This window comes from Vidua chalybeata, chromosome 23, assembly GCF_026979565.1.
Source record: "Vidua chalybeata isolate OUT-0048 chromosome 23, bVidCha1 merged haplotype, whole genome shotgun sequence".
Lineage (NCBI taxonomy): Eukaryota > Metazoa > Chordata > Aves > Passeriformes > Viduidae > Vidua > Vidua chalybeata.
The window spans coordinates 4101945-4127109 of NC_071552.1; the positions used below are offsets into that span (position 1 = coordinate 4101945).

Below are 25165 nucleotides of genomic sequence, written 5' to 3' on the forward strand. Positions count from 1 at the left end.
ATTCAGAGCCTGCACAGGGCATCCCACGGTTAGATTGCTCGCCCGAAGAAAATTTGGAATGGCAGGATATCCAGAGTTAAAATACTTTGTTTGATTTCCTTTTTTATTTCTCTTTTTTGGCAGCCTCTGTCCACACAGTGTTGGAAGCAAACACAAACACTGCGAGCGTGACAGTCAGTGCAGAAGGTATAGAGTCATTCTTTTCCAGTAAGTCTCAGGATTTTCTTGGCATGCCATTTCCTAAAAATACACGTATCTGTTAAACCAGGGCATGCATGAGACTCTCTGTTTAACACTGAACCATCTTCTTGCCAGGTGAATGTATGCCTTTATTATTCCTCAGCTTTTGTCTTTTCTTTCAGCTGTATCCAACCAGCCACTGAAGACCTTACCAACTTTCAGAGCTGTTGAGCTGACAGACAGCAGTGACACTGCTGGGCCTGATGGTATGTCAGAATTAGAGCAACCTTTCCAGATAAGATTTCAAAGCCTTAATTGAAATCAGACCTTCTGAAGTGTATTCATTGTCCATTTCTCAAAGGAAGTGGAGAAAGCTGTTACAAAACACTTAGGGGTGATGAAGGGGGTGGAATCGCCAGCCCTAAAGAAACACTATTCCCACTCAAGTCTGAAAAATACATTTAATCCTGAAATGCACATGTCTGGTGGTACTAATGTGGTGGCAACACTTGTTGAGAAGCAGGTAATTTATTCTTCCCAAATTGTAATTTATGTGGAATGTAACACTTGTAGCTCCATGAATTTCAAGGTAATTAAATCTCTTGCTCCAGTGCACAAAGAACTGATACATTTTGCTACGTAAAGCCCAGCACCTTTGAGTAGCACTGTTCTGTAGGCAAGGATCTGTTTCTCTGCAGCATCAGGTTGAAAGCAGAGTGTCACACGAAATGTCCTGGTGCAGCATGCCAAGCTGCCTCTCAAGTGTTGATAGCATGAAATCACCATGCAAGTTGGCTTTTGTGGCCGGGATGTTCCTCCTTTAAAGCTCTCCCTCTCTTTTCCTCTTGTGTGGAAAAGCTTTTCCCCCTAACCTTTCGGCCCCTGCCGGCATCCACACTCTCAGTTCTTGCTGTTCACCTCCCTTGAACTGCTGACAGTTCAATTCTCTGCTTGCCTCACATCCTGCACTGGTGCTTTTGTTCCACGCTGCTCCTCGCATGGGATCTCCCTCCCTATCTCCAGGAGCCAGGCTCCAATCTCCCTCCAGTGAAAGCTCCCTTTTTCAAACACGCTCTGCTGATAAATTTCCTTCATCTGCTCCCTCAGATAGAAAAGTCCTCCAGGCCACTCGAGGTATTGTGAATTCCCTGTTTAGTTGCAGGCTCCTCGTGCCAGAGGATGCCTGGGTTTGTCTCTGATACCCAGCTGAGCTCACACTTGGCACTTGGCAAAACAAATTAAGAAAAGGCTGGAATGAAAAAAGACTGTCTGGAGCTCCAGAGGATTCTGGAATCCAGGGCTCTCCGAGGCAGTCAAGGTGCATTAGCAAAGCTGTCTGGCCCATGCCTGTGCTTGGCTTATGCCTGAGCTAATTTTGCACTCCTCTGAAGACCAAACAGCTCAATTCTTTTACAAAATAAATAAACCTCAGCCAGGGATAGTCAGAACATGCTCAGTGCTCAAGGGCAGAGATAAGAAGGGTGGGGATAACCTGCAAGGTGAGGTGTGCACTGCAGAATTCCCTCTGCCCACCAGCATCAAACATTCCCTTCCCTTGGGAGTTCTCAGCCATTGAAAACTTGGGATTTTTGGTTGTTTTGTTGTTTGGTTCCCCCCCCCCACACACACTCTTTTCTACACCAGAAAAATCAATGTCAAAGTGTGATTATCTGGTTGCCTTCACAAGACTGGATTATTTTAGTAGTAAAATCTTGCAGGGGAATGGTTCTGTGCTCTTGGGAGGAGGATGGAACTGCACTTAGCTGCCCATTAAGAAAGCCCAGATCAAAGTCCCTTTGCTTCCTTTTGGTAAAAATGTATTTTTAAGCTAGTTTTGCTTAGTTCCCTGTGACTAATCCTATTTTTAATGGCAACAGGATGGATGTCCATGTGAATCTCTAAGTAACAGATCTCCAAATTTGGCATATCTTTGGGAAATCTGACAAACAGCAATAAATAAAAACCTTAAAAGCCATGGTAAAATGCTTCAAGTCCTTATGGCCAGTTAATAGCCCAGTGATTCAAAATGTGAGAAATAACTGATCTTTGTATTCAGTTGTGTGTCATTTAATAACTTAATGCCTTGATGATGTATTTTTTCCCTGCCAACGTGCAGAAATAAGTATGAATATGGCTGTGCAGAGTAAAATTTGAGCCCTAACATGGCATCCAAGGAAGAGAGATGTGTTCTGGTTTCCTTGCAGACTCTGAGATGGTTCTTTGCAGCTGCCATTCTGCAGCCTCGAGGAGTTACCAAACGGAGTCATGTTCCCTCTGTAGCACACAGCAGCTCATACAGTAGTGCTTGCTGCTGTGTGCAGCTCTGAGGCAAAACTCCCAGGAGGTTGTGGGTGTTCTGAGCTCTGCAGAGCCTCCCCTGGCTCTCTGTTGGCTCCTTTTGTCTGAGCTCTGCCCAGGTAGCTCTTCCACAGGTACCAGGGTTACCTGAGCCCCAGACTGTGCCTGACTCATCTGCTGAGCTCTCAGACTCTGAAGGTAGCCTGACATCTTTTGTATAGACAAAGGAAGAGGTCAGAAATTACAGATTCACTTTTTTTTTTTTTTTTTCCCTGTGTGTCTCAAGTAATTTGTTCCATCATTTTCTTTTGTGATATATTAAGATGAGCTTTCAAATGAAAGAAGTGGGGAAATGGTTTGGGTTTGGTTTTCCTTCTGGCTTATGCCTCGTTCTGGATTGTTCTGGGTGATTTTAATTGTGCTTTGTTCAGTCCTTCTGCAATTTTTGGGGAACCATTTGGGTTTGTTTTTGCCTTGAGTTTGTGCTGCTTTAGGGTGGGGAGGCCCTGGCACGGGGTGCCCTGTGGCTGTTCCTGGATCCCTGGCAGTGCCCAAGGCCAGGCTGGATGGGCTGGGAGCACCTGGGACAGTGGAAGGTGTCCCTGCCATGGCAGGGGTGGGACAAGATGGGCTTTAAGGTCCCTTCCACCCAAACCATCCTGGGATTGTGTGGTTCCAGCTGGTCCTGGGGGTAATTCCTTCTTTGTGGGGGTAATTCCTTTTTGTCCTCATTTTGGATAGAAAAAGAAGTCATGGCCATGCTGAGAGTGAGAGCTGGAGATGAGAAAACCAACGTGAGGAAATCTGCTCTGCAGGTAGGATGGGGTTTGCATCCTTGCCTGCTCTCAGTGATTACCCAGAATTGTTAAATAATTAATTAGGCCACAGCTTTGCTGCAAACTCTGTCACTTTGCCCACTTGTAGCTTCCTGCTCTCCCTGCAGAGTGCCTTAAAGGCATTTAAGATCTTGTTTACTAGCTCCTGATAAGTAAATAATGCAGGCATAATGATGGAAATTTCTCTAGTACCCTTGCTGGCATTCTGTTATTCCGTCATTTGCGAGGAGAGGTTCTTGTCAAATGTCAATAGGCATTTCAATTAAGAGACTTCCTCCTAAACTGAAGCATATTAGCTGCTTAGTTTGTTTTGACCTTGTTAGCAAAGGGATTAGGTTATATCCAGCCTCTTTTTGAGCTCTGTGCTGCTTTCCTTGCTGCTCATTTCTTTAATGAAGTCATTAGCTTTTAAAGAGAGAAGCTTCAATGGAAATTTCCTTGTTTTAAAAAAGAGGTGTCTGCTGCTTCCTCCGTTAGTCCTCGTCACCCCAGCTCTTCCCCCTCAATTCACACACTGATTTGAGCTTCCCAGTTAGGGCTTTGCAATTCACATTTTAATGCTTTCTGATTAAGAATAAAAATAAATCCCTCTTCCTTATTACGAAGTAAAAACTGTGGCTCATACAAGAGGCACATTACTTTCAAGGGGAAATTGTGACATTCTCCCTCTCCAGCTGCTGTTCCAGAGCAGCAGTGACTGGAATGATGTTTTCTGATTCATTTGCCATCTCTGGTTGTGCCCAGCATTCATGAATCGTTAATGTGCCGCTTCACTCTGGGTGTGATAAATCTCTGGCTGGCGTTGGTGGGGGGTAAATTGTATTTTTGCTTTGCCACCCAGTGCCCCTGGCATGAACCTAAATGCTGGGTCAACACCCTAAGTGAGGTCCAGAATGGGAGGGGATCTGGGGACAAAGAAGGAAGTTCATGGCGACTGTGTTCTTGTGAAACAGGAACTTGGAGCCTAAATAGGGCAGCGGGGGTCTAGGCAGGATCAGCTGGGTTTGAACCCCCAATTACCCTCCTAACAATTGTTCCAAATATCAAGTGCACTGAGATACCTGTTAGTTCAGTAATTCTGTCTGGTTAAGGTGTTCCTGCCATAATTAATGAAAAGATTTTGAAGGCTGCAAAGCAGTGGGGAGGAACAAGGGCTTTTTTGACCTCCTGTTTCTAAGCTGCCCCCAAGAAAGTTCCACAAGTAGAATGCATGTAGCTTGTGATGATCAGTGAAAATGGCAACACCAGAATGGAACTCAAACCCTTTTCACTGAGTTCTGCTCCAAATCCAACCAACCAGCTTGCAGATGTAAATATAGATGGGAACCTCTTGGGGTCTGGGTGTCGAGGTGACCCCAAGAGTGTAAAAGTCCTCATTTCCCAGCCCCACAGCCAAAGGAGTCTGAATGTGCAGGATCAGCCTCTCAAGGTTGTTCATTTTCCCTTCTCTAGAACATTCTCTCTCTGCCCTGCTGAGCTCTGTCCAGCAGCTCGGCCATGGCATTCTGTCTGCCCTCAGGGCAGTGTTCACATTTTATACCAAAAACTCCGTGTGCCGTGGTTACAATAACGTGCCAATGTCTGTCATTGATGTTGGACAGTGTGTCTGTGCCTTAAACCAACAGAAAAATGTCACCAGCACAGCAAGACATGGAGGGCAAGGGGAAGGAGAAGAAGGTCAGGACACACCCAAACCCCTCCATCTTGTCCCCCTGAACTTCATTCTAAAAACCCCAAAATTCTCCTTTTTCACCCTGTGTTAACTCAACTACCACACCACTCAAACCCTTGTGGCTTGTAATTCCTCACACAGAGTTGGCAGCTTTTTCCATGGGCTAAAATCAAAGCCACAGGTGTTTTTGACTTCGTGCCAAGGTCTCCAAACCCCCTCCAGGGTCTGGAGCCAGCCAGGGCAGCCAGAGGTGTGTGCTGGGTTCTGACATGAACCCTGTGTGGGAGCTTTGAAATGCAACTGAGTGCTGCTGTTTGCCTGGCAGGTGTTTGTGAGCATCCTGAAGCAGGGGGTGATGCCCTGCACGGCCGAGGACCTGGGCGTGCTGCGGGAGCGCTGCCGGGACCCCGCGGTGTCGGTGCGGAAGCAGGCGCTGCACTCCATCACCGAGCTGCTCCTGGTGAGGCCGGGCTGGGGGCGGCTGCTGCCACCGAGGGTACACGGGGTGGACATAAATACATGGGTTAACACATGCCCATTTTATTGGATTTATTAACCAGGTACACCTTGGGCAGCCAGAGGCTGCACCCAGGGTGGATGGTGATCACGAGTTTTTCACACAATTATCAGTTTGGTCCATTTACACATCAGGGGTTAATTCTGCAATTACACCTTCAGGTAATGAAGTATTCCCTCAGTTTGCTCCTCCACAATTCACTTTTGGTTTTGCTTTTTGGGGCCTGAGACAGTGAGGTATCCTTGAGTTAGAGCCCTGGAGGGATTGTTTTGTCTGAATAAAACAGGAGAACAGTCGCTGACGCTCTATGGAGTTTGGAGTTATACCCTAAAGCAGTACAGGATTTGAAAAATATAAAAGCTAAAATCCTAAGGCTTCAAGGGGAATGGGAATTCTGCCACACCCCGGAGGGCGTAGAGCAGGAGGGACCTCACCAATCAGCTATTCACTCTGGGAGTTGCATTTTAGGCTGCTCTAATTCTTTTTGTTACCTTTTGACTCGGAAGTCATGACTCACTCTGATACCTACTTGTGATTTATGCAGAGTGCTTCCAACTGTTGGAAACACTGATTTTTCTGGCTGTTGATTTATGTGTCATGAAGAAAATGTTTATGTTGCTGGCCTTCTCAAGTTAAAAAAAGCCCTGAATCACTTTCAGATGTAATGTGTGGATGATAGCAATGCTATATTTTTCTTTCTTTTCTATTTATTCACAAAGGGTTTGTAACTTGGGCTTGGAGCACAGGGTTTATATTAAGCAAAGCTCTTTTTTTTTGGTGCTAAATCATCTGCTGTACAGCCTTATTGCAAACCTGTTATAATTCTTTATAGAGTCTCAAAACAAAGTGTTGCAGTACTTTAGCAGAAACTCCAGGTATTTATCATAGAGATGATTAAAGACCTTGTGATGCTGAGTTTCCCTGTCCCACCTGCTGCCACACTGCTGGGCTTGATTAAAATTCAAGTTGCAAAGTTTGTAGCTGAACCTGGAGGCCTTTGCTGGTCTTATCCATGCATTTGGGATCCCCTAATGATTTAAAAATGTGTTTCTCTCAGTCCCAGCACAGCAATGTCCTGGTGCAGAAGGCCTGGTTGAACGGAGTGGTGCCTGTGGTGATGGATGCAGAAAGCTCTGTCCAAGAAAAAGCGTTGGATTGCCTTGATCAGCTCTTGCTGCAGCACATAAAACCTTACCATAAATCCAGGAGTGATGATGGGAGGCAGGAGCTGGCGTGGGATCTGCTCTCCCTATTGTCTTCAGAAAGCCAGGAGCTGAGGTAAGTGCATTTTTCCCTCTCCTGCCTTTGTTAACATTCAGGGATGAAACCCAGACAGTTTTTTTTTTCCCTTTTAATCCCATTAGAATACACAACTTTTCCTTTACAGAATGAAAATACCTATTGACTGAGGACTAAGATAAGAGTCTGAGTTTGTGTTCTCATTCCCTGTGTGGCCACAGACTATGAAGTGCCACAGCTCACACACACACACACTGTTAAAATGCACGTGCTGTCTGCTGAGCAAGGACAAGAAACCAAATTTTTCTCAGGGATTTCTTTGAAGCTGCTTAAATTCCCTGCTTGAGAGCCTCAGTATCACTCTGGGGATGGAAACTACCATGCTGAGGTGCTTGTGTTGCCCTGTCAGCTCCCAGGACAGGGCTGATGAGCATGGACAAGGAGAATTCCTCTTTGTTTTGTGTCAGGTGTTTTTACCTGCTGCTCCTGTTACCTGTGCTCTCTCTCTGGACTGAAATGCTCTTTGTTACATCCCATGCTGGATGCACTAATAGCACATGAATATTTAAGTCAAATGGAGGTGTTCCTCTGACAGAAGTGAGAGAGGATATATAAAGCAAGAACATCACCTTGTATTAATTCTTATGTACAATATGTTACTTGTCTTGTGACAAATCGAATTATCCTGCCTGCTGCAGAACGCCGTGGGAAGGAGAGGGAGAAATGGGATGACACACAGCATGACAAGGACACAACATTGATTAAAGACAGCTGTATGTTTATTAGTCAACAGGGCATAATAGCTCAGAAATAGCAGATGAGGCACTGGTGGTGCTGCCGTGCCAGTGTGGGGAGCTGTCACTGCTCTAATTCGGGCTGTTTTGTAACAGGGTTTGCACATTCCTGGCACCTTCTTCCTCCTGACCCTGCAGGACCTTGCAGCTTGAGAAATCTCACAGCTCTACCAGTGTGGAGTAGATAATTAGGGTTGTGCAGAAAAATGAGCAGGCTGTGATGCCTGACATGACTCTGCTGTCCCTTTATCCCTGGGAGTCCTCAAGGCCAGGCTGGCTGGGGCTCTGAGCACCCCAGTCTAGTGGAAGGTGCCCTTATCCATGGCAGGGGGTGGAATGAGATGATCTTCAAGGTCCCTTCCAATTTAGTCCATTCTATTGATGCCTTGTGCAGGCTGGCCTAGAGCAGAGCTGGGCAGAGCTACAGAATAAAGCAGGGATTTATTCAAAGGATCTCCTCCATGGATCCACCTTGGGCAGCACCAGAGCCCAGCCAGGGCTGCACCCAAATGAACCAAAATGGTCCCAAAATGAACCCAAGATGAACCAAAATGGTCCCAAAATGCACGAGCGCTCCCGGGGGCTCTCACTGGGATCAGCTCTGCTCCATTTGCACCTTGCAGTTCATTGTCCCATTCCAGCTTTAGCCCAGGCACTCCCATCCTGCTTGTTTTTCTCTCTCCAGCCCACGCTGTTTGTGCTCCTGGGCCTGAGGTTTGGATCATTTGTCCTTGGTGCCCAGCTGGAGCAGGAATTGTTTTGTCTCCCTGCTCTGTGCACAGAGATCAACATCCCATAATGTGGAGCCCAGACCCACAGACTAAAGCAGCACAGAATCTGAAAAATAGAAAAGCTCGAACCTAAGGCATCATTATGACTCTGGGTATTAAATAACTGCTGGAAACTCTTGGTTCAAATTGCTGAAATTATAATTTCCTGATGTGTCATGGGACCAGTCGAACCTTCTGTCTTACTGCCCCAGATCACAACATCCATGTAGGGATGTCAGGTCTGTAGTGAAAATAGGTGTAAATGTGGAAATTTTCAGTGTGAATTGTGGCAATGCCAGGCAATAGCAGCTTTGTTGTGTTGGATTTTACCAACTGTTTTCTTTATTCCTCCCTAAACTTTCCTTTCCTCCCTGCAGCCGTTACCTGAGCAAAGCCTTCCTTATGTGGTCCAAGCAGAACAAGTTCACCTCCACTTTTGTCAATAATGTCATGTCTCACGTGGAGACAGAGCACTCCAGGGCAGCTTGGATGCTGCTTGCCAAGGTGGCAGGTTCTTCCCCCAAGCTGGATTATTCCAAGATCATTGAATCCTGGGACAGTGTCAGCAGGTCAGTGTGTGTGCTTTGAGCTCCATTCTGCCAGGGAGCCCTTAGTGCCCTTCCACAGATTGCCTTTCAGCTGCTTAAATCCCAGATTCTTCTTCAAGCTGTCACTTCTGCAGCTGGAAATCCAGCAAAGGCCTCGAGATCCGTGCAGTAACCAACTCTTTCCTCAAGCTCTCTGAGTTTTCAGTGGCTTTGACAGGTCTGCCTTAATAATGCATGTCCCAGGTGAGAGGATTGCTCAGCTGTGATTTGCTGGAGTGGCTCAGGGTTCACTGTTGCTTTTGCAGGCAGCAGAACACGAGCAGTGGCACCGTGGGACACATCCTGTGTGTCATGGGGCACGTGGCCAAGCACCTCCCCAAGAGCAGCTGTCAGGGGCTGAAGGGTGAGTGGCCCTGGCCACCTGCAGAGCTTTTGTGCCTCCACAAACACTGGAAAAGCTTAGAAAATGCTGATTTCTGTGTGTGGTGTCATCTCCAGAGAACATCCAGAGCTGGCTGAAGGAGTCTCAGTGTCCCCTGGACGTGATCAGCCCAGCTGTGGAGACCCTGCAGAAGCTCTGCCAGGCCTCTGCAGCTGCACCAGAGGAGGCACAGGTGGGACTTAAAAATACACCTTTTAAAATAGCCTGTTCCCCACTCAGGGGGTGTCTGCTGCTGTCTGCAGGCTGTGGGATGATGAGTTCTAAAAAAGGGGCTCAGACTCCAGCAGCTCGAGCCTGCTCTGCTCAGCTCTGCCTCTTTGCTGCACTTGGGCTGGAGAACATCCTGGGGCTGAGCCTGGGCTTGTAAGAAATCTTCTGCCTTCGAATGTATTCCCCCACACACCTCTGAAACACCTTGCATTTGCCTTCTGTCCAAGTTTACAGAATTCCTAAAGGAAATTTCCTGAAGGAAACCTGTTGCTGTGCTTGGTCCAGTTTGAAGCCACAGATTTATGCTGCAGTCTCTGAGTATTCTCCATCAGAGCTGCTGGAAATACACATATTTCCTAGACCTCTTCCTGGAGACCAAGCAGGCAGTTAATAACTTGCTGATAACTTTTTTCTGCCTCCATTTGTTTTATGCCATGGCTCTATTCTGCTCCCATAGTGGGGAGTTAAGCCATATTTTGTTGGTAAAATAAAAATCTCAGCCTGGACACAATTGCAAAGAAGCTAAAGTTGATGCAGGTCTCTGTCCCTAATGATTTCTCTTCATGTCTGTTTGATATTTCTCTTTCAGTATAGATGGCAGCTCTTTTATAATAAGCACCCCAATCAAGCTTGTTAAATAATGGGCAGAACTGAACCCTCTGTGCCTCAGAAGCCAGGGTGGGGTGATGCTTTTTGGGTTTTTAAACTGACAGTCAGAAAATCCTCCCCTGTAGGTACAGCCACCACAGAGCGTTGGCTTAAAATGAAATGGAGATATTCCTGTAGTTGGTCACTTCATCAAATATAACAGTTATCATTTATATATGTATTTGGTTATTAAAATTGCCACTTTTAGGTGGTGGAAAACCAGAAATGGTGCTTTATATTCACCACAGTGCAGTAGATAATCAGCTTTTCCTGTGTTTCCCCTCCACTCTTTGGAATTCACGTCATGTTTTCTTTGTTAATGGAGTTGCTTTTTTCAAGCAACATCTAAAAATTCCCACAGACACCTCCAATGTGTTGGGTGCACATGAAACAGTCGCCTAAATCTTTTTGTTTAAGTCTGTGTGATTTCTATAATGAAGTAAACTTGGGCCTGTGGATCATTAAAAGCCAAATTTTCCAAGGTGTTTTGACACTTGCACACATCCTTTGATGTGCAGGGAGAATTTTAAAGCTCCAAGGCACTGTCAGATTGATTTTAATGGGATCCAGATTATTAAAAGCACATAAAGACTTTGATATTCGGGATTCATGTGTGGACAGATATTGCAGCTACCTTTTGTTTAATTAATGAAGTGTTGAATTAATTTTGTTTAATTACGGAACAGGAGCTGCTCAACCAGGTGTGTGGAGATTTGGTATCCACCTGTGAGAGCTACATCTCCAACATAGTCCTCAAAGAGGATGGAGCAGGGCAGCTGCAGGAAGATCTCTTGGTAAGTTTGGGGATTATTATTTTAAATAATCCCCTTCAAGGATTATTTAAAGGGCGGAGGTGTGCTTGGAGCTGGTGTCCCTCAAAATCCATGCCAAGAACTGTGATCACAGGCATGTGCATGGCCTGTGTGTGTGATGAATTCTTGTATTTAAGGGCCTGGGAGCCCACAGCAGTTTTACACACCAGCAGTTGCTTTAAGGATATGGCACCCCATGTATTTTTAATATATGACGTGGTTTTTCTTTCCTTGCTTTTCCACTCAAACTTCTCAGATGAGCTGTTTGGGAGAGAGGTCTGTAAAATGCATGGAATGCTTTGAGGAGTATTTCAGTCTCATTAGATGGAGGGGGGGTGTTGGATCATATTAAACACACCCACCCAGGATTTCTGTTCCAAAGCCTCCCCTTCTGTTCTCCAGCCACTGCCTTGAAAGGACTGAGGGAATTTTGAGTTGTTTTCAGAGAAGAACCAACTCCTGCTGGCTTAATCTGCAGCTCAGCCTCTGCCTTTTGACTGCAGTGCTGCTTTTCTCTCTGCAGGTGAGACACCTCTTCCTGCTGGGTGAGGCTGCCCAGCTGTGCCCAGCCAGGGTGGACAAACAAATCTTCCTGCTGGTTCAGTCCATCCTGGCCTCCTCTGGCAGCGAGGACCAAGGTGAGCCACTCTCCTTCTGCCTTTAGCTTTGCCTTCACAGGCACCACCGTGTGCCAGGCCCTGATTCCATCCCTGACCTGTTCTTTTCCAGTGTCTGCTTGCACAGACAGCGAGGAGATCCCCAGTTCCCAGCCTCTGTCCCAGTTCAGGGGCTCAGCCATGCCTCCCGTGGTCAGGGCTCACGCACTCATCACTTTAGGTAAGTGCCATCATCCTGCCCTAAAAATGGGCTTTCGTGTGTCTCAGCCTTTGTGGTGAAGTTCTGCCCAGAATCCTGGAGAAAAGGAGGCTCAGGAGGGACCTTGTCACTCTGCAGCTCCCTGGCAGGAGGGAGGAACCAAGGAACAGGACAGGACAAGAGGAAACGGCCTCCAGCTGTGCCAGGGCAGGGTCAGGTTGGACACAAGGAAGAATTTCTCCATGGAAAGGGTTGTTAGACATTGCAAGGGGCTGCTCAGGGAGGTTTGGAGTCCCCATCCCTGGAAGTGTCCAAGAAAGGCCTGATGGGGCACTCAGAGGTGACAGAGTACGGATCAGTCACAGGTTGGACTCAGTGATCCCAGAGGTCTTTTCCAACATAAATAATTCCATGTGGAGCTTGGGCAGTTGTGACAGAGAGCCCCGGTGCTCTCTTGGCATTAGCCCAGCTCAGAGCTTTTAGCAATGCAAATATCCATGGAAACAAGTTGGGCAAACCATCAGAACCCTGCCAGCTCTGCTTCTCCAGGTGGTTAATGCATTAATAGTGATCAATAATTAGCACTGTCCCCCAGAGCTGTGCTTTCCTTGTACTCAGAGTTGGGTGCTGAAGGATCATCTCACTTTCAGTAAGATGCTCTAGAGAGGGTGAAGAAAACTTCACCCAGCAGCACCAAGTGGTGCTGTTGGTGTAGCTTAGAGCAGGATGACTGCACTCAAGTACTTGTTCTCCTCAATGTGAGGGAAATGCTGCTTTCAGAGACGTCTGGCCAGCTGCATTCCCAGGGTTCTGAGGAATACCAAGTGAAAGTTCTGGGTTCTAATATTTCCTTGGTTAGGAACAAGTTTCTTTTGCAGATAGGCAGCATTATTCTTCCCTTAATTGTTTTGGAAAGTTTAATACTTTTGTGTGGAGCTTGGGAACAGGGAGAAGTGATGTTAGAACTATTGCAGGCTATTTTATTTTAGGTTGGTTCAGTGATGCTCTCAGAGGTGGGTGTCTCCCTGCTATGCCTATGACAGCTGGGGCTGTTCTTTTTAGCTGCTTTGAATAATACCCTGTATACAGAAATAGTTTGCTGTGAAGGAGGGAATTTGGCATAGAGACCCACTCTAAAGGTCTAAGGGGAGTTTGGAAGAACTTGAAGTACCATCTCCCTGAGAGATCGTGCAGATTGCTCATCAAGTTCCAGCATGAGTTTCTTGTTTATTCCCTTGTTTACTTCCTGATTCCTTCCCTGGCTCATTTTGGAGGCAGCGAGCTGGGCTGGGAAGGAGAATTTATCCCAGCTCTGCTACTCTGGTGATGCCATGGAGTGGCTGCCTAGAACAGAGGCTAGACAGAGTTAAGAGAATAAAATAGGTATTTATTAGAGGCCTTTAACAGATACACCTTGGGCAGGGTTCCAGAGCCTACACCCAAAATGGATGCTCACAGAATCCCAGAATAATGAGGTTGGAAGAGACCTCTAAGATCATCGAGTCCAACCTATTCCTTAACACTTCACTAGACTACAGCACCAAGTGCCACGTCCAGTCTTTTTTTAAACACATCCAGAGATGGTGACTCCACCACCTCCCTGGGAAGACAATTCCAGTGCTTTATTATTCTTTCAGTGAAAATTTTTTTCCTAATATCCAACCTGTACCTTCCCTGACGTAGCCTGAGGCTGTGTCCCCTTGTTCTGTCAGTTGCTGCCCGGTGGAAGAGACCGACCCCACCTGTCTGCACCTCCCTTCAGGGAGTTGTAGAGAGCAATAAGGTCACGAGTTTTTCAGACAGATATGAGTTTGGCCTATTTGCATATCAAGGTCAATCCTCCAATGACAGCTTCAGGTAACGAAGTTATTCATGGTTTGCTTCCCCCCAGTCCACTTCTGTTTACACTTTTTGGGGCCTGAAGCCGTTGGGGGTCCTGGAGGAATTGTTTTGTCTGACCAAAAGAGTTCACCACACTTCACACGGCGCTTAGAGCCGTGCCCTGACACAGCACAGGCTTTGAAAACCACCAAAAAACCTAAAACTCGCAGGCATCACGCCGGCTGCCTTTCCTTTTAGGGAAGCTGTGCCTGCAGCACGAGGAGCTGGCCAAGAAGTGCATCGCGGCGCTGGCGCGGGAGCTGGAGGTGTCGCCGGACGTGGCCGTGCGCAACAACGCGGCGCTGGTGCTGTGCGACCTGTGCGTGCGCTACACCTCGCTGGGGGACAGATACATCCCCAACATCTCCCTGTGCCTGCGGGACCCGCACCCCTTCATCCGCAGGCAGACCCTCATCCTGCTCACCAACCTCCTGCAGGTGACGGCTGCGCTGCCCGCTGGCGCACGGTCTAATTCCGCCCCAGCTTCGGGGCTTTGAAGCTGGGTTCTGTTGTCCTGGTTTTTCAAAGTGTTAAGTTTTCTTCCTTTTGGGAGTTTTAAAGTGGTTTTAAAAGTTTTCTGTGCTTTTTTTTTTTTTATGTTTACGTATTTCTACTGGAGTTTTCGTGCACTGTTTATGTAAATAGTGATTGTTTTGTATTCTTCTTTGTGGGAGGAGAGAATTGATAGACTGTTAGTTTGACTAGTGTGGTTGGAGAGGTAGTAATTTCATCATCCAATCCACTGTCACTTTTGTGACGTTAGAAATAAAATTAGCTTTTTGTCTCTTTTGAACTTAAAGAAAACCCTAAAACTATAAAAAACTATACTATAAGAAAAAAACTTAACACTTCTAAAAATCAAGACAACAGTTTAGTGACTGGCTTTCCTGCAGTCGAATCAACAACACCTCGGTGGGATAATGAGGTTATTTTTAGTCAGTGGTTGCCCCCTTTTCTCATCTTGGTTTCTTTGAGCTCCCTCCAGTTTCTCTCCTCTGTCAATGGCTGTAACCAGCACCACTGTTGCTGTTGTGTTAGGGATGGGTGAATTAGTGAAACACAGACTCTAGGTATCTTCAGAAGGCTAACATGAGTTTATTAGAAATTCATTACTATTAGAAATTAGAATTTCACTATTATTAGAAATTCACTACACTGTGCTGATGCTGTTGGACCTGATTGGTCATTTAATCAACACCCCTCACACCATTGGCTAATTAAGAAGACACCCTTTGATAAACATCTTATGAGAAAACAACTGTTCAAAACACCAGCTGCAAGATTGTTTTAATTCTTTCTCTTGGCTTTCTCAAAAGTCCCTAGAATAATTCTTGGGAAGGTTTATCTGGTTTTCTCTCTCTGACCAGGCTGTCAATATCCACACACCACAACACCTTTTTTTTTTTTTCCTGCTGTCTCTGTTGATTCTTCTGAAGGTGTGAATGTCGAGAGGCTCGAGATGTTTACCCTCCTAGTTCACATGAGGGCAGGTTTGGAGTGCATTTGGCTCTAAAAACAGTGTTGAAGAGCACACCTGCCATGGGGTGGGAAAGCAGAGTTTTCATTTTTCTACTTTATTCTTCATACATGGGGTAAACCTTGGTGTGCTGCTGTGGCATGCATGCTGCTTGCAGCATCCCCCAAAATACTTGGGGTTGTTTTGGGGTTTATTTTATGTGCCCCTGGCTGAGGCTTTACAGCTTGTTCATTTACCTGACTACAGTTTGGAGGTTCACACTAAGTTTTCCTGGCTCAGGTTGTTAATTTTTTTGTCTGCTGATTTTTCACAGGAGGAGTTTGTGAAATGGAAGGACTGTCTCTTCTTTCGGTTTGTCAGTGTCTTGGTGGATCCAAACCCAGATATTGCCAGGTAAAAATCTCAGCTGTGAAATGATGGAGGAGTTGAAGGTCAGAGATGTCTCAAAACCTGTCTCAGTCTTGGCACCTTCACACTGTGAGGAGAAGTTCCAGTGATAAAGCAGATTATCCCTCTAACCTCTGCACTTCCTTTAGGGTCTGCAGTGGTGGCAGAGAGGTGATGAGCCTCTTTCCAGGTCATCTGAAAGTCCCAAAGAGTGTCCTTGGCTGTCCTCAAAAGGTTCAGCTCTGCTCTATTTAGAACTCTGTTATCCAGAAAAAATGGATTTTTTTGAGACAGACCCTTGTGAAATCTTCCTCATGGTTTTCTGACAGGCTCTGTCTCTAGTGCTGGCTTTGTTTAAGAACTAGGATTAAATATTTTGTTGCAGTTTCCTTTTTCTTATGTTGAATGCCCTGCCTTTTCAGCCTTCTGCCACATCTTGTAATTGTCAGAGGAATGACCTGTCAAATGATGTGTCAGAGGAATTATGCACTCTGTTTTTAAGTGCATGTTTATGAAGTTTTTGGAGGTTTCAAGGTCTCCAGCTGCTCTGTTATGTGAGAAATGAGTGGGGCAGGTTTCTCTCAGGTGGGGAGGTCATGTAGAAATTAGGGTTACAGAGGAGGACTGGACACCTTGCTGCTTGTTTCTGCCTGGAACCGTCAATCTGAGATGGGTATTTCCAGAACAATCAACCTTTTGTCAATCATCATTCACATTTCCTTTTCTCTTCAGTGTCTTTTTAATATCTAAAAATGTCTTTCCAGTAGATGGTGGCATTGCAGCATCTTGTTCCTCCTGTTTCTTTGGGAGCCTTTTCCTTTTGCATCTGCATTTAGAGACTGCATCCAGATAAAACCATGTTCTTCAAGCCTGGGGTTGCCTTGCAGCTCCTGCAGGACCTTTGGTGATTAACTTGTTGCTGAGTGCTGTGTCTCAGCCACAGTGGAACTCAGGTTATTTAAATAATTAAAATGCTGTGCCTGGATTCAAGTTCAGGCTTATTTCTGACTCAGTTTGCTTTAATGGCCATAAAAATGAGTAGTGCTGTGGATGCTGGAAAAGTCTGTCCCTCTGAGGAAAGAGTGGAAGTCAGTGAGCTGGGCAAGAATTAAATGTGGTATTGAGGGAGACTTGGCAGAGGAAAACCATCTTCCTGCCTTGAGAGCCCTACACAGCTGCAGGGGTGGCTTTTGGAAGCTATCCAGTGATCATTTCTTTCTTCTCCTCCTCTCCAGGTTTGCAGAGTTCTGCCTGGTGCATCTCTTGCTGAAGAGGAACCCCATGATGTTCTCCCAACACTTCATCGAGTGCATCTTCCATTTCAACAGCTACGAGAAACATCAGAAGTACAACAGGTTCCCCCAGAGCCTGCGGTCAGTTGAGCACATTCCTGGCTAATTTTTGTTAATTATGGGCTGTCTGGCCATGCAGCTCTCGCTGGCAACACAGCATTTGTGGCACTTGGTAATTATCCATGCAACAGAGTGAAAAAAAGCCAGGGGAAGCAGTGCTGGGTTGTGTCCTGCCTTCCCTGTGACACTGCTGTAATTTGTAGGACTGTGTGCTGTCCTAGCAGGTTTATGGGTCTTAAAAGTGACATGCAAATATCCCTGGCTGATTTAAGGTCTCATTATTCCTGGGAGCTGGCATAATGTGATTTGGGCCTCTGTAAAATGTCGTGCTCTGCCACAGGGCAAAGCAGCTCTTCTCTCTGAAAGGGAAGGATAACAAGGAGAAGAGGATGAGGATCTACACATTCCTGCTGGACCATTTCACAGATGAGCAGAGGTTCAGCATCACCACCAAGATCAGCCACAGCATCCTAGGTAAGGGTTTAAAAATGCCTTTAAAAATCTGCCAAACAAAAAAACTGGTGTCTGTATAAAAGCTCGTGACCCAGGTGTTTTATCTTCCTGGCTTGCCCATCACTGCTGCTTCTGGAAAAGCAAATTATTTCTTGCCTGTGTCTTGCAGCTTGCTTTGTGGATGAGGTCCTTCCTTTGGACCTGGAAGGCAACGAGCTGCTCTCAGATACATTTGCAGTCCTCAGCTGCAAAGAAATCAAGCTCTCAAGTATGAGGTCCAAACCTGAGGAAGACATTCAGGCTGATGAAGATGAGATGGCCATGGCCAATGCTGTCATGCAGGTGGCCCAGAAAAAGCTCATCTCACAGGTGAGGGGCACTTGCTGTGCTGTGGGAAGAGGGCTGGGCACCTCTGTGTCTTGTAAAAGCACACTATGAAGGCAGAATTTGCGAGGGATGCTTGTTCTGGAGGTGGAGGGATCAGAAGTGCATTTCCCAGGAGCCAGGGGAGCTGTGCTGAGCTGGATTTGTTCTCCACCCTTCTCCTTGGTGAGGCATTTGAGCGGAACAATGATTTTCCTGCACCTCTGGGCAATTTGCCTTCACTGTGAGATCTGAGTGACTTAGTGATGCGTCTGAAAAGGCTCCACTTAGGTTAAAAGCCTCTGTGCATGTGTGTGGTGTGTGGTGTAAGCCTTAATTACAGTGATTCCCTGGCTGTGGAGGGATAACTCCTCTCCTGGAGCCGCAGAGTGGCTTTTCCTGCACTGCCTCACATAACTGTTCATGCCTTGTTCACAAAAAAAGGTTCAAAAGAAGAATTTCATCGAAAACATCATCCCAATAATCACATCACTCAAGTCCTTGATGGAGCAGAAGAGGATCCCAGCTCTTAAGGACCTGATGAACTACCTGCGGGTAAGGGGAAGTGTTTTCTTGCTGGTCATGATGTTTTGATCCTCTCTGGAGTTGATGTGCTGGGTGTGCAACCACTGCCACAACCAAGAGCCTTCTGAGGAGGGAAGAATTCAGAAGATAGGATGTTGTGACACTGCCACTGTGTTAAATAACGTGGGAGGTGGAGGGATTGCAGATAAGGCTCTCAGTGTGGAGCGTGGGCAGGAAGAGAGCTCAAACGCTGGAAAGCTTTTCCGTGTTCTGAAGAACAAATTGGAGTTAAAACTCTCCAGTCTGTTAAAAACACCTCTGCTCTACCAACTGGTGTTTCCTTTTGCTCCCAAGCAGCTGTGATCTGAATGGGGATGTGAATCAGTAGCTGGGGGAGATTTCTGAAAGGGTCCAAACATTCCTTGTTGCTGCAGGAAATGATGCAAGATTACCGAAATGAAATCAAAGACTTCTTTGCTGTGGACAAGCAGCTGGCAGCCGAGCTGGAGTATGACATGAAGAAATATGAAGAGCAGCTGGCCAGGGAGAAGGAGTCAGACCAAGAGCAGCTCTCAGCAGCCCACAGAGAGGTGGTTATTGCCATTGACTCTCTACATCTCTCCTCTACTCAAATTTGTGTGCTCACAACGCCCAGGCCCTGCCTGGGGACCCTGTCCCAGCACTGGGAGCAGGATGGTCATGAGGGGTTTTCCTCCCTCTTTGTACTTCCTGACAGAAGCTTTGCTTTCAGAGTCATTTAATAGCCTTAGAACATCAACAAACAAAGCCAAGAGGAGCAGCAAATGATTAATGGAGAAAGAACTCAATTCAAAGGAAAAACCAAGTCTAATTTGGCACTGGCTGGGCTTAAATGTTGTATTCTCTCAGTTCCCACAATGATAAACTGGTAACAAAGAAAAGAGTTCACTTTGTCTGACTTCAGGTGTCTACAAAGTGGAAAATCAAACCCGTCCCAGTCATGCAGATACTCTCGTAAATTCAGGGTAGAGAAATAAATATGTGCCTGAGTCAATTGACCTGAGCTATTTTGGATCCCTACCTTAAGATGAGATGACTTCTAGCCTGGAAGTTCATTTCTCTGCACACCTTAGAAGAGCACTTTATATCTACAGACCTCTAAACTAGGACTTTGTCTTCCTGTTCACTTCTTGGTAAAATTTTGGCCAATAAATTGTTTCTCCCCAGCACCCTTTACATCCATCACACAAAGGGCAGTTCTGAAACACTCAGGTCCAAGCACCTCGCAGGGTTTTCTACTCTTGTATCCACTGTCAGACGTGACTTTTTCTCCTGTTTTCCCCAGCAGTCTCCATCTCTGGAGAGAGCTGCAGCTCCTGGTGGCCAGAATAATGACAATGCCCAGTCTCCTGTGGGTAGGAGGCCGTCCACGCCTGGCTCCATCCCTCCCCCTGGCCCTGCTGGGTTTGCCACACCTCGTGCTGATGCTCTGAGGCAGCCCCTGGTGGGTCGCAGGTATGGGCTCCTCCTTGTTACCTGGCACTTTGCATTTATCAGATAGCTGTATTTATTGATATTTGATATTTTTATATTATTTTTATATTTTATATATTATTTTCTATTCTAGATTCCTTGTTTTTATTATTTTAATATGTAATTATATTTTATATTATTTTTATGAGTTTATATATTATTTATATTTTAAATTTATTTATATTATTTTATTCTTTTATTTTTAGTATGTATTTATATTTAATATTTTGATTATATTTATTTTATTTATATTTATTATTTTTATATTAGAGCTTATATATTATTTTATATTTTAATGTATATTAGCTTTATTATTAATTTTAATAATTCATTTCATTTTATTTTTATTATTTGTTATATTTTATGGTTTTATATTTTTTATATTAGAGTTTATATATTATTTTATATTTCATATTTAAAATTTCTTTATCTTATTTTTATTAGTCATTTTAAATTTATTTATATTTTATACTTTATATATTAGAATTTATGTATTATTTTATATTTTATATTTTTATTTCTTTATATTATTTTTATTATTTCTTTTTTATACTTCTATATTTTTATATTAGAGTTTATATATTTTATGTTTTTCTTTCTATTATTTTTATTTCTTTTTTATACCTTTATATTTTTTGTTAGAGTTTATATATTATCTTATGGTTTTATATTTTTAATTACTTTCTATTATTTTTATTATTTCTTTTTTATACTTTTATATTTTTATTAGAGTTTATATATTTTATATTTAAATTTCTTTTATATTATTTAATATTTTTATTTATTTAATTTTAATTTATTTTTATACTTTTATATTAGAGATTATATCTAATTTTATATTTTTAATTTTTAATTTTTTTATTTTATTTTTTTATTTATTTTATTTATATATTTACATTTATTTATGTTGCTTTGCTGATCCTTTCCTTAGTGAGTGGCTTGAAAGTCACGAGTGTTGCAGCATAATCTCATTATTTGGAGTTTAAGATGATGAGGGTGGGGACAGATTTCCCTCATGCATCTGATGAGGGTTGCAGAGGGCAATCCCAGCTGCTGTCCTGTTTGTGGCCCTAGGGCAGCATCCCTGAGCACCATGGCCATCCTGAACTCGGCCAGGAGGAGCCTGGAGGAGAGGAGCAAGCAGCGCAGCACCAGCGTGGGGAGCAGCCAGCAAGGTGGGAACGGCCCTGAGTCTGAGTCTGGAGTGCATTCACATCTCACTCACTGCCTGCAGTGCATTCACATCTCACATCTCACTGCCTGCAGTGCATCTCACATCTCACTGCCTGCAGTGCATCTCACATCTCACTGCCTGCAGTGCATTCACATCTCACATCTCACTGCCTGCAGTGCATTTCACATCTCACTGCCTGCAGTGCATTCACATCTCACATCTCACTGCCTGCAGTGCATTCACATCTCACTGCCTGCAGTGCATCTCACATCTCACTGCCTGCAGTGCATTCAGATCTCACATCTCACTGCCTGCAGTGCATTCACATCTCACTGCCTGCAGTGCATTCAGATCTCACATCTCACTGCCTGCAGTGCATTCACATCTCACTGCCTGCAGTGCATTCACATCTCACTGCCTGCAGTGCATTCACATCTCACTGCCTGCAGTGCATTCACATCTCACTGCCTGCAGTGCATCTCACATTTCACTGTCTGCATGCATTTCACATCTCACATCTCACTCACTGCCTGCAGTGCATCTCACATCTCACTGCCTGCAGTGCATTCACATCTCACATCTCACTGCCTGCAGTGCATTTCACATCTCACTGCCTGCATGCATCTCACATCTCACTGCCTGCAGTGCATCTCACATCTCACTGCCTGCAGTGCATTCACATCTCACTGCCTGCAGTGCATTCACATCTCACTGCCTGCAGTGCATTCACATCTCACTGCCTGCAGTGCATTCACATCTCACTGCCTGCAGTGCATCTCACATCTCACTGCCTGCATGCATCTCACATCTCACTGCCTGCAGTGCATTCACATCTCACATCTCACTGCCTGCAGTGCATTCACATCTCACTGCCTGCAGTGCATTTCACATCTCACTGCCTGCATGCATCTCACGTCTCACTCACTGCCTCCTTGTTCACAGGGTCCTTCCAAAGCCTGAACCAGCAGTGCACTGGAGAAAAAGTGGCTGTGGCGGGGCGAGCAATCAGCACCCCGGAGGGTGAGTAGGAGCTGACGGATTGTTTATTTACCTAAGGGCTTGTTGGGAAGAAGAGCCCTCCTGAAAGCAAGGGTGTGTGTGGGAAAGCACAGTCCAGTGTCTCTGTGTGCATCTCACAGGGCCAGTGCAGGAGGGAGTTTATTTTGGGATCCTGAGGTAACAGGGCCTTTTCTTCCTTCCTTGACTCTGGGATGTTGAAGAGGAAGGTGGTTGTGGTTCCTCAGCAGCCTGCCCTGCGCAGAGGTGCGAGGCTGAGCGCTTCCTTGGCTCTGGAAGCACAGCTGAGCAGTGTCAGGCTGCCCTGCAGAGCCCTGCTGCACAGGGAAATCCTCGAGCTCGGGTCCTCCTTGCTCTCAGTTGTCCAGACAGGGTGTGGGGTGAGCTGCAGGCTGCTCCTGGAGCAGGCACAGGGCTGTGACAGCTGCAGGAGAGCACAGGATCTGCTCAGAGGGATTAACAACCTGCCCAGCCACTGTGTGTGTGTGCTCCACACTCAGGAAGAGCTGGAGAAGGGATGATGTGGTTTGGTAACTCCAGTGCACAAACTGAGTCTTTGCTCGTGTCCACTGCAGCTGAACCCTCCATTCCTGCTGGAATGCTCTCTGACAGCCCTGCAAGCATGAGAGGCAGTTAGAGCAACAGCCAAATGGAGCTGAGCTCCAGCAGGAAATCCCCTTCCTTTCCATCCATTTGCTGCTGAACTCCTTCAGTTCATCTCTGCTGTGCTCTGAGGTGCAGAGAATTGTGAGAGAGCTCCAGGTGTGGGTGTGTGGCAGCTCAGCTCTCCTTAGGTTTGGGGGCTGCTTTGGGAAGGGGCTGGAATCCCCAGAGAGCTGTGGCAGTGCCCCTCACAGCCCTGCCCTGCTCGCACACAGGAGAGCCACACTGCAAACCCCTGACAGCCCTGAGCTGGCCCTGGTGTGCAGCCACTGGAAAATCTGATCCTGCCCTTCCCCGTGTGCTGGGCTGCACTTGTTGCCTCAATGTTTCCCTTTGCCTGAGCAACAAGGAAAAAAAAAAAAAAAAAGTGGGGTTTCGTGCAAGAAGTGTTTTTAGAGAGCAGGATTCTTTGAGTGCTGTGGTCTCCTGGAAGCTTGCACGGCTGTTGCTCTTAAAGCACCATATGGTGAAAAAGGAGGGAAAATGTTAATCTGCAGTGGTACTAGAGCTGAATTCCTGCTTTGCTTCGAGGCAGCATGTGTCCTTCAGCAGGGAGACAAACTGTACAGAGCAGGAGCATCACTTCAGTCAGCGTGTGTTGAGCCATCTGTATGGTGGCACAGGCTGACAGACAACCAGAATAAAACATTTTATTCCTCTGGTATGTCATTCTGAGACTATTGGAGACGCAGTTCTTTGTAAACAGGTTTGTACTTGAGAAGTTGGGAGCAGCTGTCCCCTCTTTCTGCCGTGTTCAGCTGTTCTGGCTGTGTTCTCTCTTCCCTTCTGTCTCTGGGGCTCCTCAGCTCCTGCTTGGTGCTTTGGGAACAGCTTCAGTGGATCTGGCTGAGGGGGGATTGTACATAAACACGTTGTGGAGGTAACCACACTGCATGGGAAGCCCTACTTCCCCATTTTTTCCTCCCTTTTTCCCCCCATTTTTCCCATTTCTTTTCTATTTAATCTTTACCATTTCTTTCCCTTCCTTCCCCATAAATGTCTCCTTACCAAGCTAATTTCTTCACAGAGTCACTAGCACAGGTGAGTCCTGAGAGATGCAGGGCAGAGCTAAGGCAGATGGATCAAGTTTGATTTCTGCTCTAAGCTTCAGTGATTCCCTTCCAGGACAGGGCAGGAGTTAAAGAGCAAACCCAGTTCAGCTGTGAAGAGAAGTCCTGTTAGCTGAGTTTCCAACTCCTGCCCTATAAAGCACTTCCTACCTTAATTCCTTGTGAAAGGTTCTGGGAAACATGAGCATAAAACAGAGCGTTGAGTTAAGTAAAATCTGAATATTGTGACATCTCTCCTGAGATAAATGACAGGAAAGAGACAGCTGACAACCAGGGCCTATTCAGGCAAGCTAAATTCTACCTAGCTCCCCTGTCAAGTGATTCCTCTTGTCTGGCTGCAGGCAGCTCCTCACAGAGAGGCTCTTCAGGGCCTTTGGCAGTTTTCAGGGGCCCCAGATTCTGCCTTGAGCAGAGCAGCTGGTCCGGATGGAGCGTGTGGCTGGGAGAGATGGCAGTGGAAGGGGTGGCTGTGCCTGCCAGGCAGGACAGGGGGCACAGGACAAGGTCCCACACTGACTTCCTCCAGCCAGGGAGGCTGGGAGGCTGGAATTTGGAGGTGATGTGTCCATCAGACTCAGCACAGGGGTTTGAGACTGGATGGGAGACCCTGAGGTCTGGGAGGAAGAGATAGATATGTGTGTTTGCAATTAACTGGATTTACTTACTCTGTGACACTTGAGTATTGCACAGCAGCGTGCCTTGCCCTCTGGCTGTGGCACAGGCTGCTAATATGTGATTTTTTTTTTTTTTTTTTTTTTTTTATTTCCAGAGACCATTAATGACTTGACTTTTGATGCTGGGGTCAGTTGCATCAGCCTGACGCACACACCCAGTTCAGCTCCAGGCAAGTCATCTCTGGGATTCTTATTTGAGGGGAGGGGAAAATAAAACCAACCCAACCGATGACCAAATCGGTGGCTTTTGTAAAATATGAAAATATATGTATTGTTTGCAGTGAAGACAGATGCTGAGGATAGGCCAAGGGATATCATCTGTTTGACATCACCGGAGAAACCGTGAGTTCAGCACGGGGCTGGGGCAGGCACTGCAGGCACAGAGAGAGGGGCTGGGGCAGGCACAGAGAGAGAGAGAGAGGGGCTGGGGCAGGCACAGAGAGAGAGAGGGGCTGGGGCAGGCACAGAGAGAGAGAGAGAGGGGCTGGGGCAGGCACTGCAGGCACAGAGAGAGAGAGAGAGGGGCTGGGGCAGGCACAGAGAGAGAGAGAGGGGCTGGGGCAGGCACAGAGAGAGGGAGAGAGGGGCAGGCACAGAGAGAGGGGCTGGGGCAGGCACTGCAGGCACAGAGAGGGGCTGGGGCAGGCACAGAGAGAGGGAGAGAGAGGCAGGCACAGAGAGAGGGGCTGGGGCAGGCACAGAGAGAGGGGATGGAGCAGGCACTGCAGGCACAGAGAGAGGGGCTGGGGCAGGCACAGAGAGAGAGAGGGGCTGGGGCAGGCACAGAGAGAGAGAGGGGCTGGGGCAGGCACAGAGAGAGGCGCTGGGGCAGGCA

General features: G+C 46.2%; 1 protein-coding gene across 3 annotated transcripts in view; it reads left to right on the forward strand.

Moving 5' to 3' along the window:
• The window catches only part of NCAPD3 (non-SMC condensin II complex subunit D3), a 32981-nt gene that overhangs the window by 7041 nt on the left and 775 nt on the right, over positions 1-25165 (forward strand). Inside the window, exons 12-34 of one of the 3 annotated variants that reach the window (XM_053963332.1) lie at positions 124-207; positions 363-446; positions 3220-3293; positions 5312-5446; positions 6561-6781; positions 8684-8875; positions 9160-9257; positions 9353-9468; positions 10841-10948; positions 11490-11604; positions 11696-11803; positions 13862-14100; positions 15454-15533; positions 16763-16900; positions 17220-17353; positions 17502-17701; positions 18140-18250; positions 18655-18810; positions 19545-19714; positions 20807-20907; positions 21849-21926; positions 24426-24500; positions 24612-24672. In XM_053963332.1, the coding sequence (XP_053819307.1) occupies positions 124-207; positions 363-446; positions 3220-3293; positions 5312-5446; positions 6561-6781; positions 8684-8875; positions 9160-9257; positions 9353-9468; positions 10841-10948; positions 11490-11604; positions 11696-11803; positions 13862-14100; positions 15454-15533; positions 16763-16900; positions 17220-17353; positions 17502-17701; positions 18140-18250; positions 18655-18810; positions 19545-19714; positions 20807-20907; positions 21849-21926; positions 24426-24500; positions 24612-24672 (2878 nt within the window). The remainder of the gene's footprint in view (positions 1-123; positions 208-362; positions 447-3219; positions 3294-5311; positions 5447-6560; positions 6782-8683; positions 8876-9159; positions 9258-9352; positions 9469-10840; positions 10949-11489; positions 11605-11695; positions 11804-13861; positions 14101-15453; positions 15534-16762; positions 16901-17219; positions 17354-17501; positions 17702-18139; positions 18251-18654; positions 18811-19544; positions 19715-20806; positions 20908-21848; positions 21927-24425; positions 24501-24611; positions 24673-25165) is intronic. The other 2 variants (XM_053963333.1, XM_053963336.1) reach the window with 2 other exon arrangements.